Source organism: Saimiri boliviensis, chromosome 13, assembly GCF_048565385.1.
Source record: "Saimiri boliviensis isolate mSaiBol1 chromosome 13, mSaiBol1.pri, whole genome shotgun sequence".
NCBI lineage: Eukaryota > Metazoa > Chordata > Mammalia > Primates > Cebidae > Saimiri > Saimiri boliviensis.
In genome coordinates, this window is record NC_133461.1 from 103,837,983 (window position 1) to 103,863,960 (window position 25,978).

The 25,978-nt window shown below is 43.6% G+C and overlaps 1 protein-coding gene across 2 annotated transcripts in view; it reads right to left on the reverse strand.

Annotated features, from left to right (window-relative positions):
- Positions 1 to 25,978, reverse strand: part of INTS9 (integrator complex subunit 9) — a 115,940-nt gene that overhangs the window by 10,998 nt on the left and 78,964 nt on the right. For both annotated transcript variants that reach the window (XM_003937220.4, XM_074384128.1), the window contains exons 9-12: positions 17,753 to 17,864; positions 14,948 to 15,128; positions 6,665 to 6,725; positions 1,753 to 1,924 (exon numbers count right to left, since the gene is read on the reverse strand). In XM_003937220.4, the coding sequence (XP_003937269.1) occupies positions 1,753 to 1,924; positions 6,665 to 6,725; positions 14,948 to 15,128; positions 17,753 to 17,864 (526 nt within the window). The remainder of the gene's footprint in view (positions 1 to 1,752; positions 1,925 to 6,664; positions 6,726 to 14,947; positions 15,129 to 17,752; positions 17,865 to 25,978) is intronic.

Here is a 25,978-nt window from a genome sequence, read left to right on the forward strand (position 1 = left end):
CACAACACAGAACTGTCGTGACCACGGCATAAGTGAACCCCACACTATGTCGGCTCCATTCTTCCTGTGTTCTAGGTAAGAATGAGTTCAGAAAGCCATCGCAGAATGACCCTGCCTCCTGATGGCACCCAATACAGGGTGACGTCTCACCTCCGTGGACCCCCACACATCACCAAATGCCAGCCTGAGTCCCATGAGGTCTTTTCCCAGGCTTCTACCCACGGTGTGTGTTCCCCTTGCTGCAATGAGCCAATAACCCAACTTGGTTAACCGACTATTGGTGTGTTCCTGGTGGCCTCTAGGTGAGAAACAGAGGCTGAGGGAAGATCCGAAGTGTCCCTGACCACCTGTACATCTGGTTTAACTAGATTCCCTCCTCCAAACCCAGCTCCTAATGCTAGGGAGGGAAGCAGCCACGATGCTTTCGCAATAGCCACCATGTGCCAGGTGCCATGCCTGGTGCCCAGAGTGACCACAGAGGTAGCTACTGACGGTCTCATTTACTGTGGGGACAGTCATGCTTGCTGGTAAATTGGCTGAGGTCACTGCAAGCTGGGCCAGATTTTTTTTAACTTCGTAGCCTATACGATTTCCAAAACCCAAGGCTCACTGAAGACCCTAACCCAGGCGTCCCCAAACTATGGACCGCTGGCCGCATGCGGCCCCCCACCACACATCAGGAAGGGGCACCTCTTTCATTGGTGATCAGTGAGAGGAGCACAGTATGTGGCGGCCCTCCAACGGTCTGAGGGACAGTGAACTGGACCCCTGTCTAAAAAGTTTGGGGACGCCTGCCCTAACCCATGGGTGTTCAAGCTTTTGGCTTCCTTGGGCCACACTGGAAGAACTGTCTTGTGCTACAAACAAACTACACTAACACTAGTGACTGCAGATGAGCTAAATAAAAAAGGTCAGAGAGCCGGGCGCGGTGGCTCAAGCCTGTAATCCCAGCACTTTGGGAGGCCGAGGCGGGTGGATCACGAGGTCAAGAGATCGAGACCATCCTGGTCAACATGGTGAAACCCCGTCTCTACTAAAAATACAAAAAAATTAGCTGGGCATGGTGGCACATGCCTGTAATCCCAGCTACTCAGGAGGCTGAGGCAGGAGAATTGCCTGAACCCAGGAGGCGGAGGTTGCGGTGAGCCGAGATCGCGCCATTGCACTCCAGCCTGGGTAACAAGGGCGAAACTCCGTCTCAAAAAAAAAAAAAAGGTCAGAGCATAATGTGCATAATATCCCCCACCACAGATAAGCAAAAAAGTCCCTGCATTCAAAGGGCGGGTGGCCGCACTGATAAGATGAAGCAGAGATTATCTAAGTAAACCCTCTACTTGACCTTATCAAATGTTTTCTCCTGAGGGATTTGTCTCCAGAAGAAAATCCACAGCCAGAGTAAACAATCAGAAGAGAAAGATCTACATCAGTAAACAATTTCTAACAGGTAAAACAAGATGGTTACTGCATCACTGCAGTTCTTGAAATGGCTTACGATATCCTAGCAAAGCACTCAGCAGGATTCTGTTTCAGAGAAATCTGCAAACACAGGCATGAAAGCCTCGCCGGACGCCCAGCTGTCCAATGGCAGACACAGCTTCACTCTTTCTCCTGCGTTTCTTCCTTCTTTGGTACCGACAGTAGAACAATGTTCGTATTTATGCCTCACTGTAAAAGACTTCTCTGGGTCTCTGTCTTGTAGGTGCATTCACTAATGGCTTCAGTGGAGCAAACTGTTTTATTTTTTTCACTTACCTGTGAATATAACAGTGTTGAGACTAGATTTTCCCCAGAGCTCCATGAAGTGGACCACGTCCCCGAAGCGGAGGGAAGGGTGCCCGGTGAACACCACACAGGGCTGTCTGAAGTCATTGCTGAAGTCTCCGTGGATGCTGGGGTAATGCTTCAGTTTATTGGTCTGAATGAGCTGGAAAACAGAAAAAGTACAAAGAGATGTGAGCCTGCCCAGGCTGAGGGGGAACCAAAGTGTTGGAGAGTGAGCAGGACTGGATTTAATATTGTTAGTATTTTAACAAATACTAACAAAGACGATAAGCCACGGACCGGGAGAATTATCTGCAGAAGACATATCTGACAGGGGACTGTGACCTAATATGCACAAGCTCTGAAACCTCAGCCAAAGAAATGAACAACCCTATTAAAAAGTGGGCAAAAAAACCAGAACAGAACACCTCATCAGAGAAGACAGATCGCAAACAAGCATATGAAAAAATGCTCCATACCACGTGTCATTAGAAAACTCCACACCGGGCTTAAAGTCTTCACTTCCTGTTTGAAGTACAAGTGACTTTCCCAACACTCGTGAATCACTAAGTCCTGGAGATGGTAAACATATCCGTCATACCAGAAACCCTGTTTACCAGTACAGGACCTCTTCCTTGAAGCCAGAGCTATGTTAAGCTACTACAGCAACTGAATAGGGACCAAGACAAACACTGTCCTTTCGCGATCATTTCTGTTCTCTGCTACGAGGAGCTTCTCTGAATGTGTACAGCATGTGCACCTATGCATCCATCCACACACATGCACGCATACATGCATGACAAAGATCAAATTGGCTTTTAGAAATTGATGTCCTCGTAACACAGACAGCTATATTAAGAAGCAGGGGCCAGGTGCAATGGCCACGCCTGTAATTCCAGCACTTTGGGAGACCAAGAAAAGAGGATTGCTTGAGTCCAGAAGTTTGAGACCAGGCTGGGCAAAAGCAAGACTCCATCTCTACAAAACATAAAAAAAAGTTAGCTGGATACTGTGGTGTGAGCCCACGAGTTCAAGGTTGTAGTAACTGTGATTGTGCCACTATATTCCAGCTTGGGTGACTGAGTGAGACCCTGTCATGAAAAAAACAAAAATTAAGGCTGGGCGCAGTGGCTCACATCTGTAATCACAGCACTTTGGGAGGCTGAGGCAGGTGGATCACGAGGTCAGGAGATCGAGACCATCCTGGCCAATATGGTAAAACCCCGTCTCTACTAAAACTACAAAAATTAGCTGGGCATGGTGGTGCGTGCCTCTAATCCCAGCTCCTCAGGAGGCTGAGGCAGAAGAATCGCTTGAACCTGGGAGGCAGAGGTTGCAGTGAGCCGAGATCGCGCCACTGCACTCCAGCCAGAGTGACAGAGCGATGCTCCATCTCAAAAAAAAAAAAAAAAGTAAAAAAGTAAATATAAGTAAAAAGCAGGTGACACACAGCCTCAAAGCTTTCTTTAAATGTATGGTTTGAACCAAGGGTCTGCCCTGCAGCCCAACACTTGACAGTAATCTCTCAGTGTCAGGCCCACTTGAAGGTAACACCAAAGACAGTTATGATGAGATGGCATCTTGGAACGCTTCTCAGACACTGTTCCTGCTGCCCAGGCATCCTTGTCCCACTCCAGCATCCAGAGGGCAGACACTCAGAATTCACAGACCCTAAATCTCAGCCAGGCCAAGGAAGCACTCCCCTGAGATAGTCTTTCATGGATAAAGCAATGGCCCGTGACAGGCTCGATCCTGCGGCCGCCCATCCAGCATGAGAGGGCCCTGGCCAGCACCTTGAAGTGGAAATGAAATCGCCCCCACAGTGGGGAATGTAGCCAGACTGGGACACGCCCCCAGCAGAAGCCAAACTCTCTTCACCTGGAAGATCTAATCTTTACTTAGAGACCTGGTTGTTACTAGGAAGACACTAACATAACACCAGCCCAGAGATCTTCATCCGCTGTCATGTGCTTGGGTGGGATAGGAATAGCAAAGATGGAGCAAACGTCGAATTCCCACTCTCCTTCCAGGTAGTCTGCAAGTCAAAATGACATTCTTTTTATAACCTATATGGCCCAAATCATTAGTTGTCTCAGTTAAATGGGTGAGCGGCTGTCAAAAGGAGTCCATTGTATCCGGAGGTGTCATCATGATGAATGCGATTCTAAGAATAGCAGCAGGTCTCTGCACACTTAAGTCACTTTTAAGCATTATCTATAGTTCCTGTAGCTCTACTGATCAATGCACAGAAACTAAGATAAATTCATCATTTGTTGCCAATTGGATCTACCTTTCTAGCCGATTTTCTGCCTTTGACCAGTGGAGATGAAGCTGTGGGGCAGGAATTCTGAGCAGTAATTTGTTACCAGTACTAAGAACAGAACCATCATTTCTCATGGGCCATGGTAACAATACCCAGGGTCGACTCCCTCGTGCCCTAACAGTGACAAGTGCACTTCAGGAACCCTGATGGTGCGACCAGTCTACTCACACTCCTACTCGAAATGGCACCAGGTCATCCGTGACAGGTGCGTGGCTAGAATGTGCTCACACTCTTAGAAAGCAAGGTTGACGGCAAGGCTAACTGCAAGGGAAGGAAAACAGACATTCAAGAGCCAAATCCACACAAAGTGTTTTGCCACACTTAATTTTCTGACATATTTATAATATTTCTAGCCTGCATTTCACGATAGCATTGACACAGCTTGCAAAATCCCCGGCTGCTGAAATAATATTTAGTCTGTTAGGACTAAAAAAATAACTCCTTCAAAACCTTCTCCTGGGCATCCAGTGGTTCATAGAAGACCTATCCTTTACAGTATGGAGAAACCTGTTGGTTTTAGCACCCACCGGTGTTTCTTGCAGGAATAAATTATTACGGTGGTGGCTGCCAAATGGTGATTTTCTAATTCTAAGGTTCTTTCCTACACTAATTACGTGAGTTTACTGTTGGAAGAACTCTCCCCGCTTTCCTATATACTCGGTTACCGCACCATGGATGCGGGAGTTTCTGTTATTCAATGGCTTATATTCATTACTAGCATTACTGATTTTGATGTTCCAGTGATCTCAGATGTGGCTTCTGACATGTCCCCATCATTCTCTGAGCGCACAACGCGATCTTCGAGCCTCATCTTGTATTTTCCGAAGAGGCCTGGTTCCTTTTAGTGAAGAACGGCAGCTAGAAACCAACACCTGGGAGCCCAATGTGTTTCTCAGTTGGTGGCATGTCACTGCTCCCAGGCCCTCTCTGTGGCCAGAGCTGGAAGATACATATGCGTAGGTACATACGCACACACACACACACACACAAGTGTATTTCCTTCTGTGTCTATCTACGTATATTGCAAATAGTTCACACTAATATCATCAATTCTATCCAACAGCACAGGATTCATTCCAGACTTCACTTTTTTCATATCTAACTCTCACCTTGATTTTTCACAAGGTGAACACACGTACATCAAGAAATAAAGCATTATCAGCTCCTCAGAAATCCCTCTTTGTCCCCTTCCTGTCACTACTGTATCTACTGTTCTGTATCTGGATCTTTCACTCACATTATGTTTGTGAAGTTTATCTACATTGCATATAATTGGAACTTATTTGCTCACAGTGATGTAAGGTATTGTATGATTATACCACAAAATCCATTCTATTGTTGATGGGCATTTGAGTATATTTCAGGACTATTACCAAAACTTTTAGTTTTTTTTTTTTTTTTTTTGAGACAGGGTCTCACAGCCAGGCTGGTGTGCAGTAGCACAACTGCAGTTCACTGCAGCCTCGACCACCCTCCGCCCGGGTGATCCTCCCACCCCAGCCTCTAGGGTAGCCAGGGCTGTAGGTGTGTACCACCACGCTTGGCTAATTTCTTGTATTTTTCTTTGTAGAGACAGGGTTTTGCCATGATGTCAAGGTTGGTTTCAAATTCCTGGCCTCCAGTGATCCTCCCACCTCAGGCTCCCAAAGTGTTGGAATTACAGGTATAAGCTACCAGGCCTGACCAAATTCTAGATTTGTGTGTGTATCTTTTGGTAACATCCCCATGCATTTCTGTTCGATGGAGACATCAGGAAGGAAATGCCGAGGCGCTGAGTACATTGTTCAGCTTCAGCAGACACTGACAGTTTTCTAAGATGGTGATACCAATTTAGACAATCTCTGAGTGAAAACAGAACCAAAAATGGGGAGTAACTACTGTTTGTTAGCTTCACTGTAGTATGTTCATGCCTTGCTATGGAATATTAGAGAGAAATAATAACGTGAGACACAGGAAGATGTTTGTAATACACCGTTGGGTGAAAAGAGGCTGATAACAAAGCTGGGTGTTCAGCTACAAGGAAAACACCCACTCGTTCTGTAAATGTTATTTTCATCATTAAAAATGTACACATATGACTGATGTAACTGGAAAGAACCCTCTGACAATAAATACATCCAATTAAAAAAAGTAGTAGTAAGTTTCAAAATATAATTCCTCATGCAGTCAGAAGAACAGAGGCAGGCTATGAAGTGCATGAACATAGTAAAGGCTGAGCATCCTTAACCCAAAATGTTCCAGAATCTGAACTTTCTGAGTACCAACATGATAGGAAATTCTCACTGGAGCATTCTTATTTCAGACTTTCAAATTTGGGATGCTCAACCAGGAAGTATATTCCCAAATCCCACAAATCCCAAGTCTGAAACAATTCTATGGTCCCCGTGTGCAAGAGAAAGTGTTAACAGGAGGAAAACAAGTGAAGCTGGAGTTAAAAATACTTCCCTGCGTCTGACTTGGGAGGCAAAGCGGTCTACAGGTTTTCTGAGGGATCTATTGTATCTACAACCTGCTGTCTGCATCTGCATCAGGTTATCCACACTGCTTCCTTCCCATGTCCCAGAGATTCTGTTTTCTTACCTCTGCATGAGGAAAAGGTGGTTCTGGAAGATACACCTTACTCTGTTTGTTGTGACAAAGCCTATTGAAGAGGAAAAACACATCAGCATTTGAGGAAGAGCACACGCTGACATCTGTTGCCACCTAGTGGCAGCAGTGCAAATATTAAATACTGAAGTTTATTTAAAAATTTCCTGCCCGTGAATTTCACTGTGAATGAAAGCCAGTGACTACGGAACACAGACGTACCTTGTGAGCACTTTTTTAAACTTTAGAATTCTTCAATACATTTTTTCTTAAAATATAAACTTATTTTGGAATAATTTTAGATTTAAAGAAAAACTGTCAAGACAGTACAGAGTTCCCATGTACCTTTCATCCTGTGTCCCCTGAGTTAACATCTGATATGACTGGCACAGTTGTTAATTAAGAAACTAACATCAGGAAAGGACAATCAACTCCAGACTTCACTCAGATTTCACTAGTTTTTCCAATCATGCCCCTTTTCTGTTCAGGATCCAAGATGCCATATTGCATTTAGCTGTGATCAATTTCATAAAAAAAAGTGATCTACCTTGACACATGGCTTCTGTTTTTGTCCATGCATTTTTTTTTTTTTTTTTTTTTTTTGAGATGGAGTTTCACTCTTGTTGCTCAGGCTGGAGTGCAATGATGTGATCTTGGCTCACTACAACCTCCGCCTCCTGGGTTCAAGTGATTTTCCTGCATCAACCTTCTGAGTATCTGGGATCACAGGCATGCACCACCACACCCAGCTAATTTTGTATTTTTAGTAGAGAAAAGGTTTCACCATGTTGCCCAGGTTGGTCTTGAACTCCTGACCTCAAGTGATACACCTGCCTTGGCCTCCAAAAGTGTTGGGATTACTGGCATGAGCCACTGTGCCTGGCCTTGTTTGTTTTGGGGATGGAGTTTCCCTCTTGTTGCCCAGCTGGAGTACAACGGCAAGATCTTGGCTCACTGCAAACTCTGCTTCCTGGGTTCAAGCAATTCTCCTGTCTCAGCCTCCCGAGCAGCTGGGATTACAGGTGTCCACAACCACGCCTGGCTAATTTTTGTATTTTTAGTAGAGACGGGGTTTCATCATATTGGTCAGACTGGTCTCAAACTGTTGATTTCAGGTGATCCACCCGTCTCAGCCTCTCAAAGTGCTGGGATTACAAGTGTGAGCCACCACACCTCGCCCATGAATTCTTTTTAACAGCAGCATTGCTAACTCCAACCAGAGAAGAACCAAGCATCACAGGCTAGAGACACTGTGAATGTTTCTGGTAATTTACATTTGCTTTTTCCTAGGCAGAGATGACTGAAATACTGAGATGTCTGGATAAAGCAAAAGAGGCAAAAAGTTTACAGCTGATAAATCGACATGTGGCTGCTGTGCAGGCTTGCCATTTTAAAAAAATGTCACTACTTTGAGGAGAGGAGCTCAGGACTTCAGGGCTTGGATTTTGTATTAACTTAATACACTATATCTAATTTTTCCTACCCTTAGTTTCCTTTAACTTTGGTTTTATAAACATCACTTTATAGCCTTTTTGAAAGATACAAATATTGAAGAGCAAGATGCTTTTGGAGGGTTACCTTATGATATCTAAATAGACACTAGTTGTGTCTGTATTTCTGGCTCAGGAAGAGAGACAAATATTAAGAACTTAGTTCTAAACTTATTCTGATTGTTCCAAAGGATATTATCCTACATCCCCTCAAGGCAGAGACTAGGGATACAGAAGAGATAAGAGTATAATAGAGACTGTGAAGCTCACCTACCTAACGCTTAGGCCAGTTCTGCTAATAATCCTTCATGCTCTGCCCTAGAATCCTCATGCAGGCCCAACAGACAGGGACCCACCCCCTTTCTAAGACAGAGGTTGAAGAACCTGATTAGAGTTTGCTTCTTCTGGGGGAAGCTGCTGGGGTTTAAAAGGAGAGCTGTGTATACCAGATTATCAGGAAGAATGAAGAATAAATGATGCTTTCAGGATCATCTCAAAGTGGGAATCTGAGAGACCCTCCTGCTCCCTGATGGCCAGACCTCAGGTACCACACACTCCCCAGGGTACTGCTTGTGCAAAAAAGGATCAGGGCCAGGCATGGTGGCTCAGGACTGTAATCCCACCCAACTCTTGGAAGCCAAGGCGGGAGGATGACCCAGGAGTTAAGAGACCAGCCTGGGCAACATGTTGAAATCCCATCTGTAAAAAAATACAAAAATTAGCTGGGCATGATGGTGACATCTGTAGTCCCAGCTACTCTGGAGACTGAGGTGGGAGGATCCCTTGAGACCAGGAGATTGAGGCTGCAGTGAGCTGTGATTGTGCTACTGCACTCCAGCCTGGGCAACAGAGAGCCTGTCTCAAAAACAAACACATACCCCAAACCCCACAAAAGAGCTGAGAGATCTTTTGAGCACTATTCTCTCCCAAATCCATCCCCTGCAAAAACAAAACCAACCCAAACAACCAAGCCCCTTAGCTCCGAGCAAGGGCGGACACCAGATAGGAAGGGGCTGGGCCTCTGCAGGTGTCAAAGCAGGACCATGTAGAAGCCAGAGCAGAACCTCTGAGAACAGGAAGCACAGAGCCAGGGAACCAGAGTGGCAGGGAGTAAGCCCAGGATAGCAGGCCAGGCCTGAGGCTGAGCACAGAGCAGCCCAGCTGTGGCACCCAATTGGAGCACCAAAGAGGAAAGGGAGCCAAACCCTCAGATCAGGCTGTGGAGTCCTGGCGTGGGGGCTGGGACTCGCTAAGTTAGTGCAGGTCTGGAGTTAGCAGCTGTCCATTCTAGTAACTGAGTCCCTTATTCAGGGATAAAGGGTGCTTTACAACAAGGCTGCATGAAGGAGAACAGAAAAGTGAAAAAGAGAGAAGCACAGAGAAATCTCTCAGGCTCAAGGAATCTGTCTGCCTCAGCCTCCCGAGTAGCCGGAACTGTGGACATGCACCACCATGCCCTGCTAATATTTTAATCTTTTGCGGAAATGAGGTCTTGCTGTGTTGCTCAGGCTGATTTCGAACTCCTGGACTCAAGCAACCCTCCTGCCTGGCCTCCTCAAGTGCTGGGATTACAGGTGTGAGCCTCTCTGACAGGCCTCTTTCTACTTCTTTAACCATTTATCTTCACATTTTTCCTAAATATTTGTTCTCTACTGATCCTGAAAATGCAGGCATTTCTTACCTGGAGTTCCAACCTTTCCCGCTGCCTGTTCTTCAAAGCTGAAATCCTCTCCCCTGGCAATCCCATTCATTCCTGTGGCAATCCCTACCACTCAACCACCTCAATGCTGAGGGCACTCCAACCTGTGACTCCAGCCTGTCATCTCACATCTTTGGATTAGAAAAGTTTCACCTGCACGTCCCCTGCCTCAGGCACCGTGAATGCCCTCAGGGACAAAACCAAACTAAGTTAACCACCCTTGCTGTATGAACCTACCCTTCCTTTGTAGAACCTATTTTGTTTGGGGTCAACATAGTCTACTACACTAGAAACTGAGGTGTCAATCTTGATTGCTACCTTTTCTGTATCAAGCAACCTGTAAGTCCTGCTTGCTGTGCTTCCTAATTGCCTCTCAAATTGCTTCCTGCCTTGCTTTCCTCCAGGATGGTAGAGACTGGAGTCTCCAGTCCCTCGGCCTCTGCAAAGACTCGTGTCTTGTACTTCAGTTTCACCCCCTCCCACCTGTCCCCCACAACAAACTTCACTTAATTGCAGAAGGATCTACATAAAATGCACATATAATCATGTTCATTTCCTGCTTAGAATCCTCCAGTGAATCCCCAACATGGACAGGATCCCTCTAGCCTCATACTCCGCCACTCCCTACCCTGAACTTCATACGGTAACAATAAAGAACTAAGGATTGTTCTCTGAATAAACCAAACTATTCAAACCTCCCATTTATGTTTTAGCCTGTGTTATCCTCTCGACCCACACTATCACCCCCAGCAGCCCACCCAGCTCATCCTTAAATAGGATTTCTGTCTGGCTGATTCCTGGTCATTCTTCAGGAGTACCTCCATCCGGAATGCCTTTCCTAAACTCCCAAATGGGGCCACCACCCCTTCTCCGAATACCATACAGCTATATGTAGGTGTGTGTATATATCTCCATCAGATTATTTCTGAGTGGTAAGAGAAGATGCCTCTTCCTTCAAAGTGCAGATTCCTCAAGGTCAGGGGCCTTTGTATCCTCAATGCTTTGGATTGAACAAAATAAAACTATAGATGGAAACAAGAATAATAAGATCACTGAGTTTAAGAGTCTATGGGAGGAATATCTGACAAGCTTATAAGAAAGAGACACAATTCATGTCTCAGCATGGGAAAACTACTGCAAAGATGTTGATTTCTAATTTATAGGTCTGTGGGCTTAAAAAGATACTCTGAAAACTGATAAAGTGATTCTATAATTCTTACACAAAAATAAGTAAGCAAAAATAGCTCCAGGAATTCTAAGAAAAATGTTGGAGAAATGTACTTTACCACAGAGTAAAATTGTAAGTGAGGCTACAGTTATTAAGATTTATTAGCCTCATGATGGTCAAAGAATGAATGGACCACTTAATCAAGATAGTCTAGAAACAAAACCAAGTGCATATGAAAGTCTGACATATTAATACAAAATCGGCTGAAAAATTAACATTATTCCATAAATAGCACTTGGGCAGGTAACTACTTAACTATTTGGGGAAAAAGTGAAGTTAATGTTTCTCTTCATACTTTATACGAAAGCAAATTCCAGATAAAATAGTTAAGAGGTGATGTAAAGAAAGAAAGAAGCAACAATAAAACTGAAAGAAAGTATGTTTGGCCATGTGACACCTAGAGGCGCAAGACTTTTCTAAACATAATATCAAAAGAACAAACTGCAAAAGAGACTAAAACTATCAGTATAAAAAACTAAAAAAAACCTTCTTGCAAAAAAAAAAAAAAAAAATCAAAGACTTAAATGCAATGTGGTACCTGGATCCTGAACAGATAAAAAACAAAAAAACAAACAAAAAAAATCTGTGGAAAAACTGGTGCAATCAGAATAAAGACCAGAGTTAATAATAATGTACTAGTGTCATTTAAAAAATATGGACTAACGAACATGGTCACATGAGACATTAACATTAGGGGAAACTGAGGAAGAGCATTTGGGAACCCTCTATACTATCTGTGTACTTTTCCGTAAATCTAAAATCATTCCAAAGTAGTCAGTTTATTATTTAAAAAAATGAACAAAAAAAAGAAAAAAAAAAGTCTAATAAATATATCCATAATACATAAATAAGGAGTTTGAATAAGTGTACAGAGAGGTAGAAAACCTCTAATGAGAAAATGGAGAAGAAAAGAACAATTTACAGAAAAGTCTTCCTGGAAAGCAATTTAGATTCAGATAATAAACATTAAAAAATATTTGCCAGGCGCGGTGGCTCAAGCCTGTAATCCCAGCACTTTGGGAGGCCGAGGTGGGTGGATCACGAAGTCAAGAGATCGAGACCATCTTGGTCAATATGGTGAAACCCCGTCTCTACTAAAAATACAAAAAAATTAGCTGGGCATGGTGGCACGTGCCTGTAATCCCAGCTACTTGGGAGGCTGATGCAGGAGAATTGCCTGAACCCAGGAGGCGGAGGTTGCGGTGAGCCGAGATCACGCCATTGTACTCCAGCCTGGGTAACAAGAGCGAAACTCCATCTCAAAAAAAAAAAAAAAAAAAAATTTATACCCTTTGTTCCAGTAATTCTACTTTTAGTAATTAACCTAAAGCAAAAGGTGTCATGATATACACAGAGAATATTAACTGAACATTTACTATGAAAAGCAAAAAAACTGGGAAAAGCCTTTCCATCCAGTAGTAATAGTTAACTAAATCATACCATATACAAATAATGTACAAAAGATGTAATAACGTAGTCATGTAAAATTTATGTTTTTAATATTTGATAATGCTTTCATCAAATATTTAATTTATAAAAGCAGGATTCAAAATTAAATATTCAGTATAATCCTGACATAGGAAGAAGAAATAAATCAGAATGTTAAAAGTGGTCAGTTATTTCTGAATAGCAGGATTATGGGGTCAGTTTTTTCTTTTTTGAGACGAAGTCTCGCTTTGCTGCCCAGGCTGGAATGCAGTAGCTGATCTTGGCTCACTGCCACCTCTGCCTCCCAGGTTCAAGTGATTCTCCTGCTTCAGCCTCTGGAGTAGCTGGGATTACAGCGCCTGCCACCAGGTCTGGCTGATCTTTGTATTTTGGCCGAGACAGGGTTTTGCTGTGTTGGCCAGGCAGGTCTCAACTCCTTACTTCATGTGATCCACCCACCCCGGCCTCCCCAAGTGCTGGGATTACAGGTGTGAGCCACTGCGCCTGGCCGGCATCAGTTTATTTTACTGTCTTGTGTAACTTTAATTTTTTTCTATGGTAAACACATATTATATGTATATTAGAAACTAACAAATATCTAAAAACCAGAAACACAAAAACAACCTCCTATCATTTTTGTATTCCTGACTTCTGTCAAAGAGAATACTCCAACATCATGAAACATGTGGTGGGTGAAAACTGGACGTGAAGAGCACACACCCTGCTGGCTGCAACCACAGAGGCCCGCAGGGCTGGCCCGGGGGTATCTTCTTTGGTATAATTCTAAGGATCTGGAAGCAGAAATTCAGAGCACACTGATGAATGTGCAAGTGATACTGAGGGTAGACTGCTTATTACTCAAGGTAACCTTCCTCTGCTGCGGAAAAAAAGACTCTGTTCACAAAGGCTAAAACTCACTGGGTATGAATAAAAAGTGACAAAGGGCCAGACGCGGTGGCTCATGTCTACAATCCCAGCACTTTGGGAGGCTGAGGTGGGTGGATCACCTGAGGTTGGAAGTTCAAGACCAGCTTGACCAACGTGGTAAAACCCCCATCTCTACTAAAAATACAAAAGTTAGCAGGGTATGGTGGTGCATGCCTGTAATTTCAGCTACTCAGGAGGCTGAGGCAGGAGAATTGTTTGAATCCGGGAGGTGGAGGTTGCAGTGAGCCGAGATCTTGTCACTGCTCTCCAGCCTAGGTGACAGAGGAAGACTCTGTCTCAAAAAAAAAAAAAAAAAAAAAAAAAAGTGACAAAGAATAATAATTTGTACATGGGATAGAGAAGCCCGTATGAGCCTAAACACGGGGGGAAAAAAGATCACAGAAGGGAAGGAAAAAAGTACTTTAAAAAAGTAAGGGTTGGGGGCAGCGTAATTGAGTATGGTATGAGAGGATGGTGTACACATCCCCTTTTAATTAGAAACTCAGTAGGTGCTGTGTCTGTCTGGCTACCACACGACTGAAAGGGATTAAATGCACCCTAGACTGCCTGTGTCACAGCCCTGGAACGTTTGGGAAGCACCATTCTAAAGCACCAGTGGGGATATTGTAAAGGTTATTTCCCTCTCCTCCCTTTATTTTTGGTCAGGTGAATTACATTCAAGCATACATCTAAATAACCCTAAAAAGGTTCACTAACTTCATATTGTTTAATATTCCACCAACTGTAGGATTTGATCAATTTTCTGATGTAATAAAATTTTGTCAAATATCATACTACTTCAATTTTTTAAAATCTAGTTTTTCTGGCCAGGTGCATTGACTCACGCCTGTAATCCCAGCACTTTGGGAGGTCGAGGTGGGCGGATCACAAGGTTAGCAGTTTGAGACCAGCCTGACCAACATGGTGAGACCCTGTCTCTACTAAAAATACAAGAATGAGCCAGGGTGGTGGCAAGTGCCTGTAATCTCACCTACGTGGCAGGCTGAGGCAGGAGAACTGCTTGAACTTGGGAAGCAGAGATTGTAGTGAGCCAAGCTGCACTCCAGCCTGGGAGACAGAGTGAGACTCTGTCTCAAAAAAAAAAAAAAAGGAAAAATCTAGTTTTTCTCCTCAGATTTTGTACTATACATTTTAGACAACACGAGCTTGGGCTTGAAAACTTGTTTAACTTTTAGAATGTCATTTCACCCAGCAACAGGCAGAGGGTGACATGTGAGAAGTATATAACATTTTGTTACCAATTTTGAAAGTGCTGGACTAAGGTAAGTCTCTGCCTTGCATCCTTCTCTTTTACCATTTATTACTCTAAACTTAGCAGTGCAACTGATTTGACTTTTCATAATGCCATCTTCTCATCACAGACACAGAAAAACAACAAAATGAAATTTCCATAGTATTGTGAGGAAAAAAAACAGATTATTTTTATTCTTACTGCTTGCACGTCCTGAATCAAATACAATTTATAGAAAAAAACACTGACATACCACTCAGCAAAAATCTGGGAAAACTCCAGTGAACTGTTAGCCACAGGGGAGATGAAGTAGAGGGGGACGCTGGAGAGCCCGGCCGAGTCGATGTACTGATACAGGCACTCCAGGAGGTCATAGATCACTCCAGAAGGATAGCAGGGAACCAACACGTTTCCTCCATTCCGGACCGTCAGAGCTAGAAAAGTGGATGCAGAGGAGAAAAACACGTCGCATGAAAAGCACGGTGTTACAAAGACAGACTATAACTTGTCAAGTAAGATTTGCATTTGTTTTCCTACTTCGGTTTTCAAGATTCACTCACGTGTCTAATCATCTGCTTCTTTTGAAGAACACACCAAAGCAGGAGATGCTATAGGAGGATACCTATTTTTTCATCATTGTCTAATCTAGGTCCCTGGGAATAGAGTATGTGATTAGAGGTCTGGGTTTTTCCCAATGTCAGCTGAGCTTCAGGACAGAGCCTCCAAGCTCCTTCCTGTTTGAGAGTCTGCTCAAAAATGTGCTAGATTTGTCTTTGTTCAGTCTCTGATCATGGCTGAATGACCTATAAGGAAATAGGTCGGGTTCTTCTGTTTAACATTTGTCTGCAGTAACGAGTTAGTAGTATTTTATTTTCTTTCATTAACATTTGTCTGCAGGAAAATCCCCTATACTTTACATACTCAGCTCATATAGCTGCTGTAACCTGAGTGCTGGTGGACTTGTTATTTCTAGAGTATGGTGCAGTGGAGAAAATCAACATCGCTGGTCACAGCTCAAGAGCATGGCTTGAATCCTTTGTCCCAACCCAAGGGACCACAATAAAGCTGCCACAACCTTCCTTGGCCTCAGTTTCTGCATCAGTTACATGAAAAGAATGAATGAGATCAGTAGTTTTCAAGCTTCAGTTTGTGTGAAAAATGCCAGAGAACATGTTGAAAAATGCAGCTTTTCCTCCGGGCATCTCCGTTCCCCAGAGAGTCTGACTTTCTGACTTACTAGGTCTAAGGTAGGGCCCGGCCCTCAAATATGCATTTTTAGTAAGTAACCCCACTGATCTTAAGACATGTGGACTCCACTTTGGGAGACCAAATTCGATGTAAGTTTCCTTTCAAGTGTGAAGTTTTTTGAGTCTATGATTCTAGATTATAAACAAACATACACACATACACACACACACACCCCCACTCACCCACCAAGACTCTATTTGAGATTATTCCAATTATTTTTCTACAGTACAAATAAATTACCTTTAGGCTGGTATCAAAGAACAACAACGACTAGGTTTATTAGCATGGCTAAGTGAAATTTCAAAGAACAGTGCCATCCATGTATATTGTAAGACAACGACCACTTCTTTTTCCTAGAGCAGAAGTAATATCGCTTAAGGTTGCTAGAGGTGAGGGTCTGAGCTCATTAACATCTCTGGTATCTATTAGGGACTGAACGTGTGTGTCCCCCACAAGATTCTTATGTTGTAGGCCTAACCCCGACTATGATGGTATGGAGAGGCAGGGACTTTGGGAAGAAATTAAGTTTAGATGAGGTCACGAGGGTGGAGGCCCCCGATGGGATTCATGCCCTCATAGAGGAAGAGAGGATGGGCATGGTGGCTCACGCCTATAATCCAGCACTTTGGGATGCTAAGGCAGGTGGTTAGGAGTTCGAGACCAGCCAGGCCAACATAGTGAAACCTGTCACTACTAAAAATACAAAAATTAGCCGGGCATGGTGGCACACATCTGTAGTCCCAGCTACCCAGGAGGCAGAGGTTGCAGTGAGCCGAGATTGTGCCACTGCACTCCAGCCTGGGCGATGGAATGAGACTCTGTCTCAAAAAAAAGAAGAAGAAGAGAAAAAGACACCAGAACTACCCCTCTTCTCCACGTGAGGACACAGCAAGATCGTGGTCATCTGCATCAAGAAATGTCCATGCTGGCACCCTGATCTCAGACTTCACAGTCTCCAGAATTGTGAGAAGTTAATGTCTGCGGTATTTTGTTACAGCAGCTCAAACTAAGACAGTAACCAATCTATTTGTCTAAATGAGAGGCAGAACTTCCAGATTTAGTGACAGTTATAGAAAAAGGAAAATAAATTTCTTCCAGGTAGAAATTGCCCCACAGCTCTTAATTTTGTCTTTCCCCAAAAGAAGAAAAAAATCAAACCAACCAAATATTAGTGGGGGAAAAAAAAACAACAAAAACAACCTGTTTTGCCAGGCGCGGTGGCTCATGCCTATAATCCCAGCACTTTGGGAAGCCGAGGTGGGTGGATCGCCTGAGGTCAGGAGTTCCAGACCAGCCTGGCCAACACAGTGAAACCCCATCTCTACTAAAAATACAAAAATTAGCCAGGTGTGGTGGCACACACCTGCAGTCTTAGCTACTTACAAGGCTGAGGCAGAATTGCTTGAACCCAGGAGACGGGGGATGCAGTGAGCCAAGATCACACCACTGAACTCCAGCCTGGGTGACAGAGCAAGACTTCATCTCAAAAAAAACCAAAAAACAAAACACACACACACACACACACACACACACACACACACACACACACAAACAACATAATTATATATTATATTATATATAAAAATATATATTATATATAAACTGTTCACTGTATTGCTATTGTGAATTCAAAGTGTAACACTCTTTTCTGCGCTATTATTTGCAAAGATGTACCGCCTCCCTTAAACTTTGACAGCTGCTACCCTGTAAGCGCTCCTTCCTTCCCCCATTATTGTAAAGTATTACATTTATTATTGTAAAATAAATCCAAGATAGACCATCCAACATGAGATGAGAGACGGCTGCACACCTAGGTTGCTGCAGAACTCTCCCACCATGCCATCTGGGTTTGCAGTGGGGATCTGGGTAAGGCCTGTCAGAACAAGAACATCGCTGTTTTTGAGAGAAGCTTGGTCCATGGGCTGAAAAAGAACAGAGAAATATGGTTAGTAATTTTAAAAGGAACACTACCTACAAACAGTGAAGGAACAAGAGAACACAGACATTGCTCTATGTTTAACCCATCATCGAGTTCTCTTGGGTTCTCTAAGGGATAGTCGGTCCTTCACCACTTAACCACTGGCTGCCTAAGTTGGGTGGGGACTGATGGGAGGAGGCATAGGGAGCTCTATGAACGGATGGACAAGTTCTGTATCTTCTGATTATATCATATCAGAATTCAGTTTTGTACATTTAAGATATTTGTGTTTTTCACCATATATACATTTTATCCCCGTTAAAACAAGGTATCTTAGCTGGGCGTGGTGGCTCAAGCCTGTAATCCCAGCACTTTGGGAGGCCAAGGCGGGTGGATCACGAGGTCGAGAGATCGAGACCATCCTGGTCAACATGGTGAAACCCCGTCTCTACTAAAAATACAAAAAACTAGCTGGGCGTGGTGGCGCGTGCCTGTAATCCCAGCTACTTAGGAGGCTGAGGCAGGAGAATTGCCTGAGCCCAGGAGGCGGAGATTGCGGTGAGCCGAGATCGCGCCATTGCACTCCAGCCTGGATAACAAGAGCGAAACTCCATCTCAAAAAAAAAAAAAAAAAAAACAACAACAAAACAAGGTATCTTACATTTCTGTAATGCTTTCTTATTCTAAATGCTACCTCACACATCATCAGTGGTTTCCAAGCTTGATGTGAGTCAGAATCCCCTGGCGGGTGTGCTAAAACACGGATTCCTGGGCCCACTCCCAGAGTTTCAGATTCAGATTGGGATGGGGCCTGAGAATCTGCATTTTAACATTCCCAGGAGATGCTGCCCTTGCTGGCCTGGGGAATCACACTTGAGAAGCACGCATTATAGAATTTGATTCTCAAAGAAACTCTGAAGCACAGGAAACAAACATACGCTATGGGAATATGGAAGCTGGGACTCAAAGACCTAAGGAGATTTACACCAAGTCCCAGTGGCACAGAAGCCATGAAGAACCCTGGATTGGGAATTAGAGGGTCAAATCTACTCCCGATTCCATGACCAGCCTCATGATCTCAGTCAAGGCTCTGAGCTGGGTTTTCTATAACATGGGGCTATTTCTTGACCCATCTCCCTTAGATGCCTTCTCTAAGTCTCAAAGGTTAATATCCACCATCTTCTTGTGAACTAGGAAATCCTACGACACACTACTCTGTGATTCGTAGGATGCTCTGTTTTTATTTTTACTCACCAGAGCTTGAATTTAATTTTGATTGTTTTCAAAGCATTTCAAAAAATATTAACCTTTCTAAATAAATTAAGATTTAAATAAGAAACCAAAATGAGGGCCCATGGATAGAGAAGCTGGAGAGCTCACAGGAAAGCTCAGAAAGGCTTCCATCTGTAACACATCCTTTCTTCATCTCTACTCAAAGTACCCCGTGGATCATCAGAAGAAAAAAGCCAGCAACACAGTTTACTCAGAAGGCTTCTGCCTCTTTTTTCTGTCCCACCCGATTCTGCAATAAATAAAATTCCAAATAAAGCAAAGTCTCATCATCTGTATGGTGGTCTCTGAGTAGCTGTGCCTTTTGAGTATTTTCCTTTCACCATCTCTTATATATAAGCATGGATACATGAGCTTCATTACTTTTTAAGTAACATAATTTTGGTCCTATGTTATAAGCAGGTTTATATCCTGAAAAACATTTCTTTAATATGGACACAGGAAAAGACCAGTGGTGGATACAGCTGTATGTGAATAGCTTCTATTTTCTATTTGTACAAGTATATTCCAATGCATATAAGAGCATTTTCTCTGCTTGGGCAGAACTCGTCTATTTATACTTCTCCAACAAATGCATATGCATCCACTGTTTCCAGAGAAGAGAGGAAGGGAAGTACAGGACAGTGATTCTTAGCAGCACATGTGTAAGGGGCCTTGGATTGTGTCTCGTGTGCAAGTATCACCTGGAAACCTGAATGGTGACAAAGGAACCAAGCGTCAATGGGTAGGTAGCACAGTTAGCTTAAAATGGCAACCATTTTATATGGACCTTGTTAGAATAAGCCAATAATAATCCTGAGAGCTGAAGGGAGACGAGGCACTTTAGAGGACCCAGGAACCTTCTGAAATGGCATATACAATTCTGTGTATACTTTTCCTGTTTTTTTGAGACAGCTCTGATGCCCAGACTAGAGTGCAGTGGTACCATCTTGGCTCACTGCAATGGAGGTTCAAGTGATTCTGATGCCACAGCCTGCTGAGTAGCTGGGAGTACACGTGCTTCCCACCAAGCCTGGCTCATTTTTGTGTTTTTAGTAGAGACAAGTTTTCACCAAGTTGGCCAGGCTGGTTTTGTACTCCTGACTTCAAGTGATCTGCCTACCTTGGCCCCCCCGAGTGCTGGCATTATTTAACTATAACGAGCCACCACGCCCAGTCTCTGCGTATACTTTTCCGTAAATGTAACTCGGTGGTGAAACAGGGCCATGATCTCCAAAAGATTAAGAACTACTGATCCACATGTGAGCTCAACATTAGAGGCTGCAGTGAGCTATGTTCATTCACACCATTGTACTTCAGCCTGGGCAGCAGTGCAAGACTCTCTCCCTCTCAAACAACACAAAAGAACTACTGATCCAGAAAAAACATCTAACACAGAGCAAACTCTGAAAGCATTACCTCTTAATGTTTTCATTAAGCCATCAGCATGTTCTTCCTCTGAAAATTAAATGACCACCAACAAACAAACAGAGGCAGTGCAACTATACGGACGTCACTGAGTTGGAACCGTTGTAAGATACCTCATGATCGGGTCAGACTGGATGTTGGTAATTTTAGCCCTTAACTCAGAGACATTTCTCGTTGATTCCCAGGGCTACTGTGAAGAAGCAGGCTTAAAAGGCTTTTAGTGACACTCTCCAAACCAAGCTGATGCCTCAGACATCTCCATTTCACCACCAAAGGGCAAATGTATAGATTACACGTGTCAATGACCACTTACCAAATGCTGCAAATGGGAACATTTTGTTCAAACACACACACAAAGAAAAACCCATCTTGTCCAAGTATCAACTAAAAATATCTTATAAAGTTGACAGTTACAAACAACTGATTTTTCTTCTTGGTCACTTTGCAAGCTGGGGACCCCTGGCTAGTGACGCCTCACCCGGGCCTCACTCAGCCACACAAGTGTGCCGCAGCTTATCTGTTATTGCTTGTACCTGTGTTCGGTGGTTCCTGAGCTCTTGTACAACACCCAAGAAGAATGAGAATACACTGAATATTGAAGGGTGAGGAGGGCAAAGAAGAATTTTACTGAGCGACAGAACAGCTATCAGCAGAGAGGGGATGCGGGGGGTGGTCCCCTGCCCCTGCAGTCAGGTGGTTCTCTCCTCTTATTGACTGGGTCTGGGGTCTTTACAGGCAGAGGATTGGGCATGCATGCTGACTGGTTCGTGAGTGTGCGAAAAAGGTTAAAGCAAAGACACCACTAAAAGGTGGATATCACAGTATAGAAAACCAATTAGGAAAGGGTAGGTATATGTCAAATAGGTGAAGGGTGGGGATCAATCAGGGGCAAAGTGCACGAAACAGGAAGACAGGTTCTCAATCTGGTCCAAAGATTTAACTTGTAGCTTGGCTTTCAGGCTTGAAACTGTCTTCGCCTTGGAGGTAGGGTTTCACTGGGTACCCACTCCTGTCTGCCCAGGCATCTGGCTGCCTCCTGTTGCTATCAAAAACCTGAGGAATAATATTTTGATAAACCCCAAGCCTAAGGGGGCTGTGGCCATGGTGTCAGGCCTCTGATGCTTCATTTTGATTGAACGCACGGCACAAGACATGAGAAGAAGAAGACGTGGTCCCTAGAAGCATATAATCCAGTTGAAGAAAATATTTATGCATAATTTTTCAAAAAGGATTTTTCAAAAAGCCACAAAGTATAATGCAAATTTTAAGAGTCTGCACTGAGTATACAGATGCCCAGAGGACTGCACACTAGCCAGCTGCACCAGGCCAGGTGGGGGCAGTATACAAGGCTTTTTGGCAGATGACGTTTTGCTCCAGTTCTCTTTTCTTCCTTGGCTAAGGAACTTAAGACTCACTGCCTTTGGAATATCTCCCAGACATCTCTCCTTTCCCGTATACCAAGGTGTCCCTTTAACATGTGCCCTGGGGCATCTAACACTTTCCATCTCAGCACAGATCACTCCAAACTTAAAGTACTAGTTACCTGTCTGTGTCTCCACGGGACTCTGAAGCTCCGTGAAGGAAAGAACTTTGTTTCCCCATTTTCTAGAAAAATGCTTGGCAGATATTACTACACAAACATTTGCTGAACAGACAAATACATAAAAACAACACGGTCTGGTAGGAAACATGAGAATTTCATATCGGGAGAGAGTACAGTGGGAGCCAGGAAGGTGAGAGGAAGCACTGCCCACTTCAGGAGGGGCAGAAGACACGGGCAGGGGAAGGCAGAGTGCAGACACCAAATGAATCCACTTGGCCAGGATGGAGAGTGTACTTTGGGCCAGAGAAAGGAGTCAAGTAAAGACAATGCAATTGGTAAGGGGCCAAAAAGGTTAGCATCATGTCCACTGACCGAGCGGGCAGTGAGCAGCCAACAGTCTGAAGCAGCAAATGACATTCTGGTAACAGTAATTAGGAGATTTCATTAAAGGAAGTCAGTGAGAGCAGACAGAAAATTTTTAAGGCCCGGGTAGCAGTCCAGACACAGAGAAACAAATTACAACGTCATGGCAGGTGAGGAGATGGAAGCAGCAGATCCACTCAACTGATCACCTGCACCCTGGAGAAAAGTTCTGTATGTACGCTCCTTCTCCCTCATTATAACTTCTGTAAATTCCATGTTTCTTCTATGGCCTCGCATACTCTGTTCCCACAAGTAGGGGTTTAGGAATATCACTAACTACATGAGGCAATGAATGAATAACTAAACAAATGCACATAAATGGTACACATTATTTCTGAAAGGAGGAAATATTCTGCAGAGAGAAGCTGTACAGCTAGATAACACAAACAAGATAGCAGGTGTGGAAGGAAACAGGTGGAGGGCCAGCAAATTGTCCGGTCTCCTGCTCCTTGCTTCATGGGACCGACCTCCAACTGATCCAAGGACTATTAGCAGCTCAGCTTCCTTGCTGCCCTTGCCGCCAAACACATTAGGCTTAGCTTTTACCGTAGAGCTTCCAGACCAGAGCATAGTACTGCAGATATAGCAAAACATTTGGGGAAATTCAGGAGGAAGAAAACAACACAAAAAACAGAACAAACCTACCCAGCAACTGCCTTAGTTCTTAAAAATTCGACTCAGCTGAGCACAGTGGCTCATGCCTGTAATCCCAGAACTTCGGGAGGCTCAGGCAGGTGGATCACTTGAGCCCAGGAGTTCGAAACCAGCCTGGGCAACATGGCAAAACACCAATTCCACAAAAAACACAAAAAAATTGGCCAGGCATGGTGGTGTCCGCCTATACTTCTAGCTACTGAGAAGGCTGAGATGGGAGAATCTCTTAAGCCAAGGAGGCAGAAGCCGCAGTGAGCTGAGATCCTGCCCCTGCACTCCAGTCTGAGTGACAGGACTCCGTGTAAAATACATGCGTGCGCGCGCGAGCGCACACACACACACACACAAATTGATTCAAGAAATCCAAATTTAAGATTATCTTCTTTAGATTTAAGAGAAGAAACTGCACTGATTACTACCACAGTCTTTACTTGTTTGTTTGTTTTTGAGACAGAATCTTGATCTACTGCTCAGACTGGAGTGTAGTGGTGTGATCTCAGCTCATTGCAGCCTCAACCTCCTTGCACTCAAGTGAGACTCCCAACTCAGCTACCCAAGTAGCTGGGACCACAGGCACGTGCCACCACAGCCAGCTAATTTTTGTATTTTTTGTAGAGATGGAGTTTTGCCATGTTGCCCAGGCTGGTCTCGAACTCCTGGACTCAAGTGATCCTCCTGTCTCAACTTCCAAAAGTGCTGGGTTTACAAGTGTGAGCCTCTCATAAGCCAACCACCGCCTTCCACCCCCATGGCTAAGAACAAATTCCCACAGCGAAGATAAAACATCATAAGCACAGGGAATGGCTGGGTGGAAAAGGCCAATTCATTTTCTTTACCTTATTTTTACTTTTTTATTTCTTTTTTTCTTTGATGCCACCACATCGATCGGAAAAATTCATTTTCTTTTATTTCATTTCTTAAACAAATTCTTTCCAAAATTCTAAGCCAGAGATTTCTTACCCTACTAAATAACAATGGGCGTCTGAGGACTCCATAAACTCAGGGTATCCAGAAATAAGAAGTGAAGTCTGCGTCAATGTACATGTATGTTTTATTACTTTCTTAGGAGTAGTTTTCATCAAATTCTTACTATCAGGCTTTTAGTTAATGCCCCAGAAAACGTTAAGAACCACTGTTCTAAGGCAGGTGTCCCCCTGGGGAACCCTTGCTTTTAAATCATCTGTCCTCTCCTTCTCCCTCATAGCCCCAGGAGCCTTAGAAACCAGAGAACCACGTGTCTTAGCTTCAAGGCCAAAAGTTATATGGGAAGGAAATAGCCCACTGACTGGCTGTGCTTCATTTTCCAAATTTATTCCAGGCCAGAGACCAAAGTGTTGGAGAGTCTTCAAGGCCTTCAGGTGAGAGCTAAAGGGGTGGTAGGATGGATACTTTTCCAGGTCTCTTTTGTGGTCAGAAGGATGACAAAAGATAATAAACTACACCTAAACACAAATGAAAATATATGGTCGAGAGTAAGAATAAAATACTCTACCATGAAGGGCATGGCCCTACAATTTTCCATACTTCAAATCTTAGCCTTGTAAGAACATCAGTGTCATATACTATCAGAAACTCACCAGGCCAGGGGTGGTGGCTCATGCCTGTAATCTCAGCACTATGGAAGGCTGAGGTAGGTGAATCACTTTGAACCCATGAGTTTACGACCAGCCTGGGCAATGTGGCAAAACCCTGTTTCTACAAAACAAAAACAAAAACAAAAACAAAAACAAAAAACAAAAAAAAACAGGTGTGTCTGCAGTCTCAGCTACTTAAGAGGCTGAGGTGGGAGGATCATCTGAGCCTGGAGAGTCTGAGGTTGCAAGTCTGAGGTTGCAGTGAGCCATGATTGTGCCACGGCAATCCAACCTGGGCAACAGAATGAGACTGTCTCAAAAGAAAAATATATAATAAAACTAAGCCGTAACGTCCAGGTATATGTAGCTTTTGCTATAACAGGACTATTACGCTGCCTTTTCAAACCAACATAATACAAAATGTAGTATTCAAATACAGGTTCACAAGCCACAAGCAAATGCATTAATTTGATTTCCAGGTCCAGAAAGGCCACGGCTCCAATAATCACAAGTGCTTGCTAGTTACTGCCAATACATTCATGGGATCTTTCCAACAGGTGCTCGTTGTTTTGTTCTATTAGTATTATCACTTTTAATCTGTGCCCTGGGCCCTCTTTCTGGGCAGACTGTACAACTGTTTGAAATAAGATTTTTTTCAGGAAAAAAAGCTTGAAACCATTAAATGTCTAACAGTGACAGAGTTAAACATTTCATGGTATGGCCACGTGACAGACCTCCAGGCAGATATCAAATGTCATGTGGTAGAATCCACAATGACCTAAGGAAAGTTCACTCTACAGTTCATCAGAAAGAGTAGAAAAGGAGGCTGCAAATAGCTCTTAATGTTAGGATTTGTCTAATTTTTAATCTCTTCTCTGAGATTTTTGTATTTTCCAAAATTACTGCAATAAATACAAATTAAAATTTTCTAATCAGAAATAGAAAAAAATATTATTTCAAAATAAGGCATCTATTATGGCTCCTGACAAGACCACACATTGGCATGAGCTGCTGACATGCTCCTAGAATCTATTTTTACGTTTATTTATTAAGAGACAGGGTCTTGCTCTGTTGCCCAGGTTGGGACACACTGGTGCAGTCACAGCTCACTGTAGCCTAACCTCCCTGACTCAAGTGATCCTCCCACCTCAGCATCCCAAGTAGCTGGGACCAGAGGCGTGTGCCACCCAGCCTCTTTTTTGATTTTTTTGTAGAGACGGGATCCCA